At 45.8% G+C, this 17,264-nt stretch overlaps 2 protein-coding genes across 3 annotated transcripts; one reads left to right on the plus strand and one right to left on the minus strand.

The window, feature by feature from the left end:
- The first annotated feature begins 1,095 nt into the window (after positions 1–1,095).
- On the plus strand, positions 1,096–10,339 carry LOC106965120 (MKL/myocardin-like protein 2). Of its 2 annotated transcripts, none has more exons than XM_015061026.1 (14): positions 1,096–1,316; positions 1,449–1,504; positions 2,285–2,360; positions 2,450–2,611; positions 2,678–2,859; positions 2,939–3,061; positions 3,744–4,000; positions 5,040–5,211; positions 6,219–7,043; positions 7,947–8,057; positions 8,134–8,283; positions 8,374–8,460; positions 8,995–9,055; positions 9,482–10,339. In XM_015061026.1, exons 1-14 carry the CDS (start codon positions 1,310–1,312, stop codon positions 9,913–9,915), a joined length of 2,703 nt encoding a protein of 900 aa, XP_014916512.1. In that variant the 5' UTR covers positions 1,096–1,309; the 3' UTR covers positions 9,916–10,339. The 2 variants fall into 2 exon arrangements, with proteins under 2 accessions (XP_014916512.1, XP_014916513.1); XM_015061027.1 differs by having other exon boundaries at positions 8,377–8,460.
- Positions 10,340–14,764: 4,425 nt separating this feature from the next.
- LOC106965122 (lipopolysaccharide-induced tumor necrosis factor-alpha factor homolog) lies at positions 14,765–17,184 on the minus strand. Its single transcript, XM_015061030.1, has 3 exons — positions 16,660–17,184; positions 16,285–16,411; positions 14,765–15,753 (listed from the first exon to the last, which is right to left on the minus strand). Exons 1-3 carry the CDS (start codon positions 16,724–16,726, stop codon positions 15,645–15,647), a joined length of 303 nt encoding a protein of 100 aa, XP_014916516.1. The 5' UTR covers positions 16,727–17,184; the 3' UTR covers positions 14,765–15,644.
- Between the last annotated feature and the right edge of the window lie 80 nt (positions 17,185–17,264).

Here is a 17,264-nt window from a genome sequence, read left to right on the forward strand (position 1 = left end):
AAAACTTTATTAACTGGGAATGCCCAAGTCTCTATTTTAGTAAAACTGGTTGTTTTTATGAATTAATTAAATAAAAAAAAACTTTTTTACATTTTTCATTTTAATGTCCGCTTTGAGTGATTTATAAGCCCGATTTCAAACCAGAACCACCATTTGCTTAGATGTTAGCAACTGTTTTCCAAGTTCTGCCTTTTTGTTTCGGGAGCACATTCAAAACACACCTGCTGCTGCAGCCACAAACTACACCTGGTCGGATTATTAGAGTACAGCTATGAACAGCACAACAGTTCCCCGAGCTTCACAAGGGCATCTTAAGACACTTTCCAGTGGTAAGTTGCTCTCTGTAACAGATTAATATGCGGTTCGGTTCGGTTCTGGTCCAGTGGGGAGATTCTCCATATTTCTCCGCTGATTTGCAGCGACACTCAGAACGGAGAACCTCGAGGTTCTGGTTCTGATGGATTAAATAAACCCAGATATTTTATTTTGTCTTATAAAAAAAGTATTGCTGCCCCAAACATAATGATAAAGACTCTGATCATGAACTTTATTATTTTTTAAATTTAAACAAAAAATAAAATTCACCTCACACCGAGCTAATATGTAGTTCTGGTGTTTTACACCGTCAGCGCTCACAGCAGCTCAGACTCTGACCTGCTTCTCTGCTTTTCTCTGTATTCCTGTCAGAGAAACGAGCTGCTAGCAGCGATGCTAACTCACGGTCATTACGTTACAAAATGTAGCGAACTGATTAAACTCAGTTATGATCCTCTGCACTGAGCAGCTCTCCGACAGCAGACGGCGTGTCTGTGAATATTGTACAATAGCCGAAAAGGGAGATGTAACTTCTATTATGAATATAGATTAGCAAAAAATCCTACAAATTACAGTGAAATACTGCTACTTCCGGTGGGCACAGGAAGTAAGACACATAATCGTTTCCCCAGTAAACCTCCAGGAATAAGGTGGATGTTGTCTGTTTTTGTTTTCTTTGAAACATTGATTTTAAATCTGTGTTTTCTGCCTGAACCTCCAAACCAAGTTTAGATGATCGGGTTCTGATTCAGGGCCGCAGACGGCCCCCGGGTCGCGCTTTCTAAGCGGCTCTCGGCTGATTCACGGACCTCTGGTAAGGTGAGGTCAGAGCTGGCCGGAGGTGATGCGTTTCCATGGTTACCGTTTGCTTTCGTCCCGTCGCCCGTGTCGCTCTGTGGTTGCTGCTTCATGACGCGTCTCTGCTCTCCCTGCAGTCCTGCAGCTGCGGCTGCAGCAGCGGCGGACCCGGGAGCAGCTGGTGGACCAGGGCATCATGCCGCGTGAGTAACGCCGCCGGGGGCGTGGTGGCGGCTCCGCAGGCCGCCGCCCGCTCAGGTCCGAGTCGGTAAACGTCTTCCAAGTCGGCCGCCGCAGGAAGACGAGGAGAACTGAACTCTGTGTTTGTGTCGCAGCTCTGAAGAGCCCAGCAGCGTTCCACGGCCAGATCCGCAGCCTGGAGCGAGCCAGGGTGAGAAAACTCCACAGCGCCTCCTTCAGGCTGAACGCGCTTCAGATTTCTGCTCTGAAGGGAAACCATGGAAACTCTGAGTTCATTATCCAATATGGCCGCCACTGATAGAAAGCATCAGAAACATTTTGTGTTATTAAACCAGAGATAATAAAATCTCTTTAGGGGAATTCTACTTTTCTTTTCATGCCTGAAACGGATGGAGATAAATTATTGATCATTATTGATAATAGTATTAATCTGAAGTTATTTCTGTCCATAACAGCAGAAGATCTGCATCTTTTATTTGAGATTTTACTAATTTATTAAAGCTGAGCTCATAAGTTTGTCTAATATTATGTATTGTTAGTAATCAATTATAGTGATGATTCATGGGGCACAGAGACATTTAACCACTTGAGTCTTTTTATAAAATATTAGAAATGGATTAAAAGATGTAAATAATAAATCGATTCCTTTATTAGAATCAAAAACATTTCTTGCCTAAAATGTAATAAAGTTTGAAGCGAAGGATTCGCCTGCAGCTGAACTGATCTGGAGATTATTATTGATTAATAATTGAATGGCTAAAGGTGATTGATAGATTTTCCAGAACTTGAAGCTGAAACTGAACTTCAGGAGTTCTGGTAGAACAGATTTACAGATGAAGAAAACATTAGTTCATTTGTTCTTTCAGCCTTTTCAGCTCCAGTTAAAACTCGATTACTAAATTAGTTGATTATTATTCCAGTGATTGATTAACCAGATGAGTCGTTTGCTGACATCCTGGCTTGTTTTCAGACGGAGAACTTCCTGAAGCATAAGATCCGCAGCCGGCCGGAGCGCGCCGAGCTGGTCCGGATGCACATCCTGCAAGGTGCTGCTGTCCTCCATCTTTGAAGCCGTGTGATGCGTTGCCGTTGCTGTTTTTCTGAGTGCGTGACGTTTTGGCTCCTCCCCCTGCAGAGACGGGGGCGGAGCCGTCGCTGCAGGCGACCCAGATGAAGCTGAAGCGTGCGCGGCTGGCCGACAACCTGAACGAGAAGATCGCCCAGCGGCCCGGCCCCATGGAGCTGGTGGAGAAGAACATCCTGCCGGTGGCGTCCAGCCTCAAGGAGGCCATCATAGGTGAGCCGCCGCCGCCGGGACGCCTCGCCGGGCGCGGCCCAAACTGACGGCTCTGCTGACCCGCAGTGGGCCAGGTCAACTACCCCAAGGTTCTGGAGGAGGACGGTTGCTACGACGCCGTGTCTCCAGAGCAACCGGCCAGCCAGGAGTCTCAGGGCTCCGCCCCCTCACCTGGAGAGAGCAGAGTCCCGGAAACCCCGCCGACAGGCCCGGCGCCCGCAGTACTGCCTGCCATCGCCATGCTGCAGGTCAGAGATGGAGCGCCCCCTGCTGGTTTCAGGAGGATTTACTCTCATGTTTATTTCAACTCTTTTTCTGCTGCTTCAGCCTCTTCCAGGCGCAGACTTCCCAAAGCCGGCCTCAGCCAATGAGCAGCCTCTCACCTGTCCACCTGTCCAGCATGCCCCGCCCACCGCCGCGCCTTCCAAACCGGGGCCGACTCTGGTCAAGGTGAGAACGACGCTCCGCCTCCCCTGAAGCAAAACAAGCGCACCTGGAGTGAGGACAGCCAATCAGATCACTGTAAAATGTCAAATATGACTTATGATGAGCTCACTGTGAAAACACAAAACCCTACCAGGTATTTTTGTCTAGTTTCTAATGAAAATATCTTATTACACTAAAAATAAGACAAAACTTACAAGTAACTTTTCAGTAAGATACAGAAGGTTATTTTCAGTCAGTCATTGTTAGAATATTGTTAAAAAATTATTTCACCTGTATCAAGGGAATAATCTGTCAATGAAACTAATACTTTTTAAAAATCAATATTAAGTATTGACTCTAAAAAGCTGAAAAGTTACTTAGATTAGTTATATTGTCAGTGTATGAATATGTTTGCATTAGAAACTAGACACATACCTGGTGTAGTTTTGTGTTTTACAGTGAATCATAAACTTCAGTCTGTTTTTACAGGATTGTATGTGATGGAGCAGCACAGCGTCGTCATGGCGATAGGCTGCTGTGTTTGCTGTTTGACTTTCTATTATATAACATTGTTATTGTACTTCCTGCAACAGTATATTATCATTATTATTATCTTTATATTTATTATTTTTAACGCTTTAGGAATGTTTTGTGTGAAGCCTGATGCAGGTCAGTTTATTCAGTTTCTTTTCTGATTAAATTCCAGCAAAGCCAACAGAAAAGTCTGTCTGAGAAGAGCCGCAGCAAGAAGGGCAAAGAGGCCAAGTCGCGCGTGAAGAAGCTGAAGTACCACCAGTACGTCCCGCCGGACCAGAAGCAGGATGCCGGCGAGCCGCCCATGGACTCGTCCTACGCCCGCCTGCTGCAGCAGCAGCAGCTCTTCCTGCAGCTGCAGATCCTCAGTCAGCAGCAGCAGCAGCAGCAGCACTACAACTACCAGACCATCCTGCCGGCGTCGCTCAAGTAGGGGACCACACACACAGAGACACACACACACAGAGAGACACACACAGAGAGACACACACAGACACAGAGACACACATGTTTGCATTGCTATCTTTGTGGGGACTTTCCATTGACTTCCATTCATTTCTACAGCCTAAACCTGACCTTTACCCTTTTCCTAACCCTAACCAACCAAAACTCAATTCATACCTTAGCCCTAACTCTGACCTCTGACCCAAAAACAGGGTTTCCCCTCGTGGGGACCAGGCTCCGGTCCCCACGAGGGGCGATTGGTCCCCACAACGTAGTATATGTCAGGAAAATTGTCCCCAGAAGATATTACAAACAAACGCGCACGCACACACACACACACACACACACACAGACACACCGTCTCTCTGATTCAATCAAGTTTAATTTGATTGATTCAATAGCTAATCAATCAACCACCACTGTGTTCAGGCTGTTTTTGTCTCTGTAAATAAATTTTACTTTCTGTCTTATAATTCAAAGGATTTCGTTCCTGTTTGGTCTGATGTTGTTTACATACAGGAACAAAACACATTTTACAGAAATTGGATTAGAAATGAATATAAATGTTTCAGTCCGTGTTCGTCTGTCGTTTCTGTGAAAAAGTGAAGACTAGCACCTTCAGCAACATTTAATATTTGCTGATTTGATGCGTGGTAATGGCTGCAAGTGTGCGTTGCTAGCTTTAGCGGCTAACCGGTTCTGTTCAGTCCAGTAACGCATATGGATGGATGTCGTATTCATAAACCAACACCTGTGTGTGTGTGTGTGTGTGTGTGTGTGTGTGTGTGTGTGTGTGTGTTTTAGTGCTAGCTGAACCAAAACACAAGTTATCAAAGTCAAGCTAGCATAGCTAACCTACTTCCTGTTTTCTGCTGTTGTAACAATAATAATATTTTAATTAAACCTGACTGAAATGTGAAACCCCTGGAGCAGAGCTAGTTGTCGTAATGTTGACATGGCCTTCTTTCTTCGTACTTTTCTGATCCAGTGATTTGGATCAGAAATAATAAATAATCTCTTGCAGGCCGGTGGCGGAGAGTCAGAGCAGCGGCGTCGGCGCCCTGCCCGCCTCCATCGTAGTGTCTCTGCCCACCGCCCCCCCGCAACCCTTGGCGCCGCCCGCTCCGCCGCGACCCAACAACCTGCTGGCCAATCGCAAGCCAGGAGTCCTGCCAGCCAACCTGGACGAGATGAAGGTATCCACACACCTGCAGGAATATTCATCCCTCTTCTAGTTTTTACCAGATTTACTGACATTAGAGACACAAAATGTCAACAAAGTGGAGCTGAACTGTGAAGCAAATGATGAATGAACAAGCATTCAGCCAGAGATATTATGGGATGGTTTAGATTAAAATAATGTTGGGAATCAGTCAACACCTTTAATCCAGTTCATTTTGGTCAAAAATTAGAGACAAAATAAACGTTTTCAATTCAAACCATTTTTTTCTGCTAAATTACTGAATAAATATCGGATCTGAACATCAGAGATTGTTCTGGACTGTGGACGCTAACATTAGCATTAGCTGCTACATGTTAGCATCCAAATGCTATTTTAGGCTAGCAAAGCTTCAGTGCTAAGCTACCTGCTCTTAGCACAACATAAACACTACAAAGCTCTTATTGATTGTCCAATCGGTCAGAAATTAACCCCAGATGGAGCAGAGAAGCAGCTTCCATCGCTGCTGTTAGCAGATGTAGCTGTGCGTCAGATTTATGGGCGTACCAGAAACGTATGAAAACAAAGGTTCCTGTAAGCAATAAAATCTTTTTAAGGTGTATAAACTGTAATTAACTAATCTAAGTTAGCACATTAAAAAACTAATTCATAGTTTAGAAGTTCAAAGAGGAAAACCTCACAAGTAAACCATCAGATTTTATTCTGTGGATTATTTTCTTCACATTTCAGCTCCGCTTAATCTGTCGCAATAAACAATCATTTAATCCCATGATAAATTAAAATGAGCTCCAAAATGTTCATTCTGATGATTAATAAACATTGTAATCCACTTTATTTATGGTTTCAGTTTTGGTTTTTATTTCTGTTTGGTTGAAGTTGACAAAGTTCATTAGTTTTAGGCGGATCTGAACAAACCAGCCGTATAACATTTGATGTCAGTAACGGCTGGCCTGACCAGGGACCAGCGGACGAGTTGAGCTGCTGCGACGTTTTCAGGCCTTCTCTCCCTCCTGCTGTTTCCAGGTGGCCGAGCTGAAGCTGGAGCTGAAGCTGCGCGGTCTGCCGGTTTCCGGGACCAAAACGGACCTGATAGAGAGGCTGAAGCCGTTCCAGGAAAACTCCTCCCTGCCGGCTCCGCCTGGCGTTCCCACATGCACCGCCGCCTCCTCCATGCCCATGGAGGTCTCTTCCTCTGCCGCGCCTGCTGTCGTTCTTCCAGTCCAGCAGGCGGCGCCAGAGAGGATGTGCTCCACCCCGCCTAACTCACCCATCCCCTCGGACCCGGCCGCTCTGCAGCCGGACGTCAGCATGTCTGAGGCCGAAGCCCAGCCAGGTTCTGGTTCCGGTTCGCCCCAGCCGGAGGAGCGGGACCGGCGACTGCATGAGAAGCAGCGGCAGATCGAGGATCTGATGAGGAAGCTGGAGCGGGAGCAGCGGCTGGTGGAGGAGCTCAAGATGCAGCTGGAGGTGGAGAAGAGAGGCCAGGCCGACCCGGTTCTGAGCTCCGGCGCCGTGAAGATGGAGGGCCCGGTTCTGCCTAGCTGCTCCTCCGGCGCCGCCGTCCTGAGCCCCCAGGTGGTGAAGCTGGAGGACGTGACGGTGTCGGCCGGGAAGCCGCTGCAGCTCCAGACCCAAACCCAGATCATCGCTCAGATCCAGAACCGGGCCGGCCCCACGCCGGCCCCCCAGGGCCAGCCCGCGGCCCCCGGCCTGCAGCAGTTCTTCATCAGCCACCCTGCCGGAGTCCTGGGTCAGCCGCAGACGCTGCTGACCGCAGCGGGCCAGACCACCACCCAGATCTTCGTCCCGGTGTCGCTACCGAACAGCGGCGGCGCCATCAGTCTGCAGGTAGGAACGCTGTAGCGTGTTAGCGGCCTTAAGCCGCTCCAAGGACACGCGTCATGTTTTTAAATTCTTCTCTTTCAATCCGCGCAGCGCGAATATCCAACATCCAACTTGAAAACAGCTTTGCTGCCTAGTTTTAACGGCACAAACCTGCAGTAACAGAGCACTAAGGAAGGAGCCTCTCTGGTCTGATTTGGAGCAAAATGGGGGATGGTGACCTCTGGATGACCTAAAAAATAATTTCTAATATCTCAGAAACCAAAGCTGCACAAGGGGAGCGCTAACCACTCGGACTGTTTGCTGGGTCTGACCTGGATGGGTGTCGGCCTCACTCTGCTCCAGTTCAGAGTAAAAAGGCTTAATAACGTTACTCATCACTGTCATTTACCCAGAATGCATTGCAGCGTGAACAACGTGGCGACTTTCATGTGACAATATTTTATTAAAATGTATAAAAACTAAATAACCTACAGTATGAGGTTTTTACATCTAAGATAAATATTTCCCAATAAGGATATTTTTATAAATAATTGTGGTTCCCTTTAATTATCTGAAATGCAGCCAAACTGGTCGCCTGACATTTAGGAGACAAAGTGGGGAAACCTGAAACTGCTGCCCAGTCACCCAGCAGGGTGTTGCTAGGCAACCAGAGAGCGAGCGAGTTGGTTGGCGCTAGCTTAGCTAGCATTAGAGACTGACTCTGCATACATCTCCCAGAATGCTGTGTGGTTCTGGATCAGTGAAATTATTGAACATTCTATCAGGAGTATTATCTGTTGGTATTGATCGCGTGTTTATTGTGATAAATATATTTATTGATTTGCTGTGCAGGCCTGATGTAAAGTCACTAGATGTGGAGGAGTTCTGGTTCTGGTTCTGTGTAAAGTTACCTCCTGTGTTTGTCAGCCGGTCCTCTCGGCGCCATCCTCCGGTCCGGGTCTGGTCCAGAATCCTCTTCCTCAGCTGCAGAGCGCCAACATGGAGGTCTCAGCCAATCAGCAGGCGCCGCTGCTGCAGGTCAGTCTGAGCCGCTCCGGCCCAGTAGAACCATGATGGAACCAGAACCAGTCTCTGATGGAACCTTCTCCTCCAGACTCTGACGCTGTGCAGCAGCCCGGCCGCTCTGGGGAACCAGAACCGGAGCGAGTCCAGCCCTCAGCGCTTCCTGCAGCGTTCCCCAGAGAGCAGAGCGTCTCCCCACACGTCCCCCAACCACCAGGCGTCCAACGGCCCATTGAGCAAGGTACCGACCCGCTGACCTGCTGCTGGGTCTGAGCCGCTGCTGGTTCTGGTTCTGACCCGGCCCGGCCTTCCTCTGCCTCTCCCCCCACAGCAGACCTTCGTCCTGCAGCCGCCCAGGGAGCCCCCCCGCTACGAAGACGCCGTGAAGCAGAGCCGCAGCCTGCAGGCCGCCGGCCAGGTGAGGTCCGACCCGGTTCTGAAGCTGACCCGACCCGCTTTGGAAGGACGGCAGTTATCTGAAACTAGGAGTTTTGTAACGGACCCAGAGACCCGGCTGGTGATGATCCGGTCCCCCCAGAACCCGATCCGGTCCGATTCTGCTCGGTGAACACTGGGTAGCTGAGCATGAAGTTGAGTGGCCGCTGGTCACCATGACAACGGCTCATCTGGATTCTCCAGATTTTAGGCTTTGCTACATTTTATCCAGGGGCGGCCCTCAGAGGGGGCCGGCGGGGGCCCCCGGCCCACCAGGCTCAGGTCAGAGGAAGGCAAACAGAGATGCCTTCTTCACATTTAGCACATTTATTTATTTTATTTCATCGTCATGTTTTCCGTTGTTCCAGCCGAAAAGTTTTGCTGCACAGGAACCCAGACTTGGTGCGACTGAACGGTTCTGACCTCTCTGGGTCCATTTCCTTGGTTCCGGTTTTGGAGCAAATATCAGTTTATTCCAGTCTGGTGGATGAATAAATGTTTGGGTTTTTTTTCTCAGGTTCCCACGGCAACCAGCCAGCACATGGATGATTTGTTTGACATCCTGGTGGAGAGCGGAGGTGAGCCCAAACACTTCATGAGTTAAAATCATAACTTTAAACTGGATGGTATGAAGGTGTTTAGAAGCTGAAGTTGGACATAAATTCAGGTAAATTATTTGTTTATAATGAGAAAATTTCACGTTACAGTAAAAATTAATAAAACAGGAAACTTTTGCATTATGAGATCAAATTTATTAAAATGACAGACTTTCAGTTTATGAGACATAAAACTGCATCCATCCGTTTTCTAACACCGTCGTCCCTCAGTGGGGTCAGGAGGCTGGGGCCTCTGGGTAACGACCCGGCGAGAGGCGGGGCCACAAACTCATCAAAAATACACTTTTATGAGAGGAGACAAGGTTTTAATAATCTGATTATTGTTGTGATAATCTGATTATTGTTGTGATAATCTCCATGTTGACTTTCTTCTTCTCCTCCTCTCAGAAATCCCTCCCTTCCTGCCTCAGGACGCCGCCGGCGCTCTGACTAAGACTCACCCGGTGACGGCGAGCATCACTACGCTTCCTGTCGGCTCGGCGCTGTCCCGCTCGCCGCCTCAGGTCCAGCTGTGCCCGCCGGTTCTGGACGGCCAGCTGGAGGCCTTCTTGGAGCGGACGCTGGCAGAGACGGCGCCGGCGTCGGACCCACGGACCCAGGGCTTGATGGAGGAGCTGCGGGGCCAGCTGGCCGACCCGTTCGTTCCCATGGATACCACGGACCTGTCCTTCTCGGACCCGGCCGGGTCGGCGCTGGGCCTGGCGCTGTTCGACCCAAACCTGGACGGTATGGAGTGGCTGGACGGCCCCTCCACCCCGGGGCCCGCCGGGTTCCCTGCCGAGTTCCTGGAGCCGCACGACATGCAGCTGCACTTCGACTGACCCGACCAGAACCGCCGACCCAAACGGGCTTCTGATTCCTGAAGTCAGGATTCCACTGGAACCGAATGAAGTCGAGGAGGAAGGTTACTGTAAATACGGTTTGGACCCGGACGGAGCCACCAGGTTCTTCTGGGTTCTGCTGACCCAGTCCGGTTCAGTTTGGTCCCATCAGAACCGCCCGTCTCGTCCGTCTGGATCAGAACTATGCACTAAAGAGGAGCCGCTTCCCCTCAGAACAAACCAATGTGAACACGGCATATCGGCCGCCGCCTGGTTGCCATGGAGACACAGCGGTCCGCTCTCCAACTGAATGTAGTTCTAAAGACGCCGACCCGAAAACGGCATCCTCCTGATGAGAACCAGAGACTGAGAAGGTTCTGGTGCTGCAGGTTCTGGTGACCCGGTTAACTTAATTGCGAGACGACCAATAGAAAGTCAAAGCTACGGTGGCCTGTAAGGTGATTTCCTGCCAAAGTATTCACACCCCTGCAGCTGCAGTCGGTTCCTCTGGGATCAAAGTTCTAGATGTAAAAGTTTTCCAGATCAGACCTGATCCAGAGCTCAGAGGCATGATGCTGCCACCGCCGTGTCGCCACATGAATGAGGTCTGAACTCGGATCATTACAGCACATCAAAGGTTTCTGAATCTTTTTCTCTCAACTTTAAACTATTTTTATTTTTCTTGTGGAAAAATAAAATAATTATGAGGGAAGCATAAAAAACAAACTACATGATCAGTTGTTTTTCTATCAAGCATTTCTGTAAATATTTTACAATCTAAAGCAAAATAATTTTTTTTGTTCTTAAATGTGAAGGAAAAACATTTTTTTATCCTGATCCAACAGGAAAATCCTGAAGAATCTTCATTTAATTCAAACAGCAACAAGCAGTTCAACGTGTTTTATATGAATTAGAGGAAATAGAAAATAAAACAACAAACCAAAAGAAAGACAAAAAGATAAAAGTATAAAACTGCATTTTTTCCCCGTATTTAATAAGAATAAGTCCATAATTTGTAGACTAATCTTGTTCTGATAAAACTAAATGTTGGTCTAAAGTAATAATTACTCCACTGTTTCTAAAAGTAATGAACTAAACAGACAAACGACAGGAAAACCATTCAGACACGAGGCAGCGACAGGCAGAGGTCAGAGTTCATCTGTGGTTGGCCAGAAGGACGACACGGCGGCATGAAGCTCCAGACGAGGGTTTCACAAACCACCCAGGAACACGGGGACCCAGTTCAGACTCGGATGGAAAGCTGCCCAGCCGGACCGAAACCGGCAACTTCTCCAAGATGGAGTCCATCCAACCCGTCGGTCTGAGCGCCGGCCGGAGTCGGCCTGCTCCAAACGGCTGGAAGCCTGTTATCATGAGTCCATCCAGGTTTGATCCTGCAGGACAAATTGATCAGACCAGCTGACCAGATCCATAATCTGTAGATCCTGAGGATGTGGAAAGAGAAGCTCCAAAAAGCAGCACAGACAGGAAGCAGAGGGGAGACGACTCGTTTCCACTCTGTTGGTTTTTAGTCGAATGCTTGATGGAAAAATAACAGGAAACTTTGCACATGATGTTTTTATGCTACTCTTTAGGAAAATTCAAATGTTCCACCAGCTAAAAAAACTAAGCTTGACATTTTTAATCTGTTGCTAAGAAATTTATTAGAAAACATATCAACTAATTTTATCGTTTTAGCAAACAAATGATCCTGTGAACAAACTACTGTAGTTAGTGGTTGTACTGTGACAGCTGAAGTAGTTTGAATACTTTTGCGTGTGTGTGTGTGTGTGTGTGTGTGTGTGTGTGTGTGTGTGTGTGTGTGTGTGTGTGTGTGTGACAGAGAAGCATGTTACTGTTAGGAGCAGCCATGTTCCTCTGCATGTCGTCTCTCTGCATGTTTTGGGTCCAGCTAACAGAACCACCGGGTTGCCATGTTGCGTCACCGGGTTGCCATGTTGGGTCAGCCACTCCATGTTTCCATTTCCTCACCTGAATGTTGAGCTGCAGGTAAATTTCCTGATTGTTGCGGTTTTTCCTGCAGTTCTGTAGACAAACACTAGAGGGCAACCGTCTGCTCTAACCTGATTGGTCGGTTTCCTGCTCTTCATCACCTTGCTGTGGTTTTATTCCAAACTCATCGAGCAGCTGTTTTCTTCTTTCTCTCCTCTGATTTGTTGGATGACTCTGAGGACTTCCTGTTTATCTTTCTGCTGTTTACTTCAGGGTGTCCAAAGTGCGGCTCGGGGGCCTACTGACCTCTGACCTTTAGTCCAGATTTTAAACCAATTTAAAACAAAGTTTCAAAAACACACAGACAATATAAGATATTAAAATGGAAAAAGTGCAACACAAGTTTTTGCTTTAAATCTAATTTGTACAATCACTGTCACTAAATTGTAGACTTTTCAAAATAAAGCAAGAGTGAGCCATAAAGACAAAAAATGTAGAAAAACAAGATCAACCTGAAAAAATTTGGATACGATTTTTTTCTTAATCTGGCAAACTGCAAAAACTTTTTATGTTTTAAATCTACAATAATTTGTCACTTGCTTGAAATATGTCATGTTCAGATTCAGGCAAAAACAAAAACATGAAAGAGTTTTTGTTTAAACACTAAAAGGTTTGTGACACCTGGAGACATTTTTGGCCCCCGCGCCATAAGTTTGGACACCCAGTTGACTTCCTGTGGACCAGGCGATCCGCAGCAGGCGAGGACGACTCAAAGCAATAACAGCTGCTCTGTCACTTCCTGCCTCCTTCTGAGGCAGAAATGCAGTTTCACATCTGAGCGGATCAGCTGATGTCGGCCATCTTGACCTCCACTGCCCCATGCCACGCCTCCTGTTGGAATGCCATACGTTTTGCACATTGTGTACATATTTCTATAGATGTAATGCATATTTTTATACATGTGTACCATCCATGGGCTCGTTATTTTGTAAATACTCTAAGAGAGATGTGTATATATGAGTACAGTATGCTTTTATGTGCTAATAAAAGTGAGTGTACTGTGAGTGTGTTTATGATTCTGATCCCAGGTTGAAGTTTCATCCGTTTCGGTTTGAGGTGAAAGTAAAACACCGTTTTGGTAACGATCATTTTCCAACATGGAAAACAGAAATCAGCTCCACAAACATGGTGGAGTTTAGAGCTCAGTCCATGATGCTCCCAGTTTAACCTGTCTGACCAGTATAAACCCAGTATAAACCCAGTTTCCCTTTGTCCAAGTCATCCTGGTGTTTTTGACTGGGAGAAATGGACCCGACTGGTTCTGTTCAGCACCACCATGTCAGTAAAGGTTAGAAACACAAACATCACTGCGTAAAGAAACAAGTTATATATACATATTTTAAAGTAAATAAATCATTTAGCATTTTTTTTCTTTTGCAATTTAAGAAATTTTCTTGCTTTTAGTAATCTGCTCGAGTAAATCTGAAATTATGGAAGCAGGTTTGACATGGTGGTGGCAGCATCATTCTGTGGGAAGATGGGTGAAATATGTATGAATAAAATTAATGTACGTCATAAATGTATCTATGAATAATTAATGACTAATCATGCTAGCTTGGTGCTCTTGGGGGCCCCCTAGTGGTGTGGAGGCCCTTCCATTGCCCTGCTGTCTGACTCAGGAAATGTTTACTCATCATCTCTACATTAAAATGAAACCACAGTTTAATATCTGTGAAATAGAAGTAAACAGAAACCCAGCCTGATCTGCAGGGGAGTAAATCCTCAGATTGGTTTGAAACTCGAGCCGCTCTTCTCTCCGGTGTTTTGTTCACAGAGCTTTAGCTTCATTTGACTCTCCACAGCTTTTCTAATGTCTGACCACAACATTTAAATCTGACTGAGTGCTGCTGGCCCTGAAACCACTGCGACGTCCTGATTCCCAGTTTCCACGCAGTCAGACAGATCCGGTCCCAAGGTTCGGTTCTTTTCCCGTCTGGTCCATTTGTGGGTTATGATTAGGCCGTTTGAAAAGTTATACAGTCAAAAATTAACACCAATAATTAGTTCTGTCTGTACTGAAATAATAATGGTTCATTATTCAGCCATAGTTTCGATGATAAATATTTAGCTCGAAGCTAAATGTGTAGCTAGTTCTGATGTAGCTAATTAGCTAAAACAAATAATTTCCGATGCTGATAAAGCATTCATGTTAATAAATGTTTATATTTGCTTTGAAACGATTCAAACTTTGTTTTAGGTCAGATAAACTATTATAAAAAGGTAACATGAAGTATTTAGTTTCAAATTAAATGTTTAGTTTGGAACTAAACTTTAGAGGTAAATATCTGGAGTGTAAACTGAGAATTGTGCTTTAATTTGTTGGAAGCTAAATATTTAACTTGCTAAATCAATATTTAGCTTGTTAACTAAATATTTAATTTGAATCTCAATATTAATTTTGGAGCTGAATGTCTAGTGTGAAAACTAATGACTTTAAAAGTAAATATTTAGTTTGAAGCTAAATATTTTGTTGATGAACTTATTTAGCTTCAAACTAAATTTGCCACCAAATAGTAAATAAATCTTTAGCAACTGACCTTTATAAATGAACGAGTAACTTGGTGAAGATATAGCCTTGAATAATACATTCATTTTTTCTCTTATTTTTTCTAAATGACCCAAATTAATGCAGTTAATTTTTGAAACTTTATGACCAGAAAACGTTCAGAGCAGCTGAACTCTGCCGTCTGGTCGCAGCTCCATGTTTCCTTCGGCCGTTTCTGAAAGCAGAAAGTTTCTGTTTCCTCTCATCCTGCTTTGCATTCCTGCTGCACTCATCCAACACACACTCACACACACACGCACTAATACTCACACGGTGTGTTGTAGCGAGAGCTGCAGGATCTGAGGGGATTTTAATATAAATGAAAAGCTTCTTTTTTCCACTCTGAAACATGACATGATCCATTAACCAGACAGTGACCTGCATCACCACCAGCAGCTCTGATGCCCAGTAAATGAAGCTGTTTGCTGTATTTAGTCAGTAAGTAAAGCATTCGGCTCCAACAGGCAGCAAACTGAGTAGAAACTGCAGTAAATGTTGCGTAATGTGGACGTTCCACCGCCACATTTGCCTGGGAGATGAAATGATGAGATATGACGGCCGGTCGTTTCCTGCAGGTGTCCAAACAGAGGCTCCACTCAAACTGTCAGAGGAAATATTTACAGCTGGACCCGGTCCAATCGGGCCGGACCAACACAGCGCCTCGCAGAAACTATTCACCCCGTTTACTCACATCTCAGCCTGCAGCGTTTGTCCTCCGAGCGACCAACACAAAGTAGAGCTCACTGAAGAGTGAAACCAAACGGAAGCAGTTTGCATTTGGATTTGTCTCTCAGTGTGAAGTACAGCAGCGGCTGCATCAGGCTGTGGGGATGCACCTGGTTTTATCCCATCTGACTGAGATTTGGCTGTTTTCCAAAGAACCGCAGCAAAAAGAAGGTGAAAGATGATGAAAACACAAATGCACACCACACTATTCAGATTTCCATTGGGGGGAAGGAGAATAGTGTGTGAACAGTGATGTGAACAGTTCCTGATGTGAACAGTTCCTGATGTGAACAGTTCCTGATGTGAACAGTTCCTGATGTGAACAGTTCCTGGTGTGAACAGTTCCTGGTGTGAACAGTTCCTGATGTGAACAGTTCCTGGTGTGAACAGTTCCTGGTGTGAACAGTTCCTGATGTGAACGGTTCCTGGTGTGAACAGTTCCTGGTCAGAGCAGCTTGTAGGTGTGGATCTGGTGGCGGCACCGAGGGCAGATGTGATGAACGTTCCTGAGTCGCTTCATGCGGAACGGAAGGAGACAACAACCAGCCAAACAGCTGGAGGACAACAGGTTCATATTATTATATTTATTATCTTTATTCACAGCAATATTTAGTATTAATACTCATTCTCAATATTTAATGTTATACACATTATATATTGTATTAAACATAATTATTTTCTTCAGTATTTAATATAGATAATATTTAATACAATAATATTTATTTTCAAAAATGTAGAACTATTCACATTAATATATAAAAAGGTCAATTTCAATCAAAATTATATTAAATAAAATAATTATTTTAAAAAATATATTAATTCACATTAATATTTACTCCATTATTATTCACAGTATGTAATTATTAACAGCAGTAATTAATATGGAAATTATTAATAGTAATATAATAAAAGTGATATTATTATTCACTAATCATCATTCATAATATTAGCATATTTGTTAGTTACAGTCATATTTAATATAATTAGATATTAACAGTAAAATAATTATTCAACATCATATTAAACATGAGGTAGCAGCTCCATCTAATAGTGATTATTTACAGTAATAACTGATCATAACTCACCCCATCATGGAGCACAGGAAGCACAGCAGCCACATGCTTTCGCTCACCGTGCTGTGGGTTTCCGTGACGACCAGCTCGCCACATGATGGACACTTGGTGAGTCCAGCCGTCATTCCCAGCCGCTCCGCTTCCCGCCAAAATAAAAGCATCAGACAGAGAAACATTGGAAAATAATTAGATTATTTACAGTTACATTTATATTTAGTAACATTTAAACTTTGGATGAGCAGCTGGTCAACAAGTAAACAATTTCTGCTTGAGATCAATAATTATTTCCATCTGTTGGCTCCAGGTATCCCAGGTATCCCAGGTGTTCCAGGTATCCCAGGTGTTCCAGGTATCCCAGGTGTTCCAGGTATTCCAGGTGTTCCTCACCTGGCAGGACGTCGTCCGTCGCTCCGTCTGCAGCGGCTCCCTCTCTGCCCGGCGGCGGCGGCAGCATGTAGATTCCTCCGCGCGGCGTCTCCTTGTAGGACGGCCGCTGTGCCGTGCAACCTGAAGAGGTCAGAGGTCAGAGGTGAGCTGTGTGAGTTGTAGTGCGGCCAGCAGGGGGCGGTAGAGGAAACGTGCCTCCGTCGGCGCTGGCCGTGAAGGTGACCCCGCCTCGCTCCAGCTCCTCCTTCCTGGCCTGCAGCTCCTCCAGCTCCTTCTGCACGGCCTGCAGCTCGTCATCCTCATCTTCATCCTCACTGATCACTGGCAGCAGAAAGGTCACAGCAAGGTCACAGCAAGGTCAGCCTCACACAGGCAACGTCTGGCTTCAACAAGCACAATGTAAGCAGAGGCAGAGCCGGCCAGAGGGATAAGCAAACACAGCTGCTGCATTAGGCCTCCAGGCCAGCAGGGGGCTCCACACAGCCTGGGCTAAAGACGGACCACCAGGTCTACATCTGGTTCTGTCTGGTTCTGTTTGGTTCTGTTTGGTTCTGTGTGGTTCTGTTTGGTTCTGTTTGGTTCTGTGTGGTTCTGTTTGGTTCTGT

The sequence above is a fragment of the Poecilia latipinna genome, unplaced genomic scaffold (genome assembly GCF_001443285.1).
Source record: "Poecilia latipinna isolate Pla-1442-1.1 unplaced genomic scaffold, P_latipinna-1.0 Scaffold1769, whole genome shotgun sequence".
NCBI lineage: Eukaryota > Metazoa > Chordata > Actinopteri > Cyprinodontiformes > Poeciliidae > Poecilia > Poecilia latipinna.

What these genes read in the sequence shown, in the direction of transcription:
- LOC106965120 (XM_015061026.1), top strand. An exon ending in GCAGCCTGGAGCGAGCCAGG is followed by an intron (nt 1,505 to 2,284) that starts GTGAGAAAACTC and finishes GCTTGTTTTCAG; the next exon opens with ACGGAGAACTTCCTGAAGCA. An exon ending in CGGGGCCGACTCTGGTCAAG is followed by an intron (nt 3,062 to 3,743) that starts GTGAGAACGACG and finishes ATTAAATTCCAG; the next exon opens with CAAAGCCAACAGAAAAGTCT.
- LOC106965122 (XM_015061030.1), bottom strand. Translation starts at nt 16,726, where the DNA reads ATGCTGCCGCCGCCGCCGGGCAGAGAGGGAGCCGCTGCAGACGGAGCG. An exon ending in GACGGACGACGTCCTGCCAG is followed by an intron (nt 16,412 to 16,659) that starts GTGAGGAACACC and finishes TTTGGCGGGAAG; the next exon opens with CGGAGCGGCTGGGAATGACG. An exon ending in TTCCTGTGCTCCATGATGGG is followed by an intron (nt 15,754 to 16,284) that starts GTGAGTTATGAT and finishes GTTGTCCTCCAG; the next exon opens with CTGTTTGGCTGGTTGTTGTC.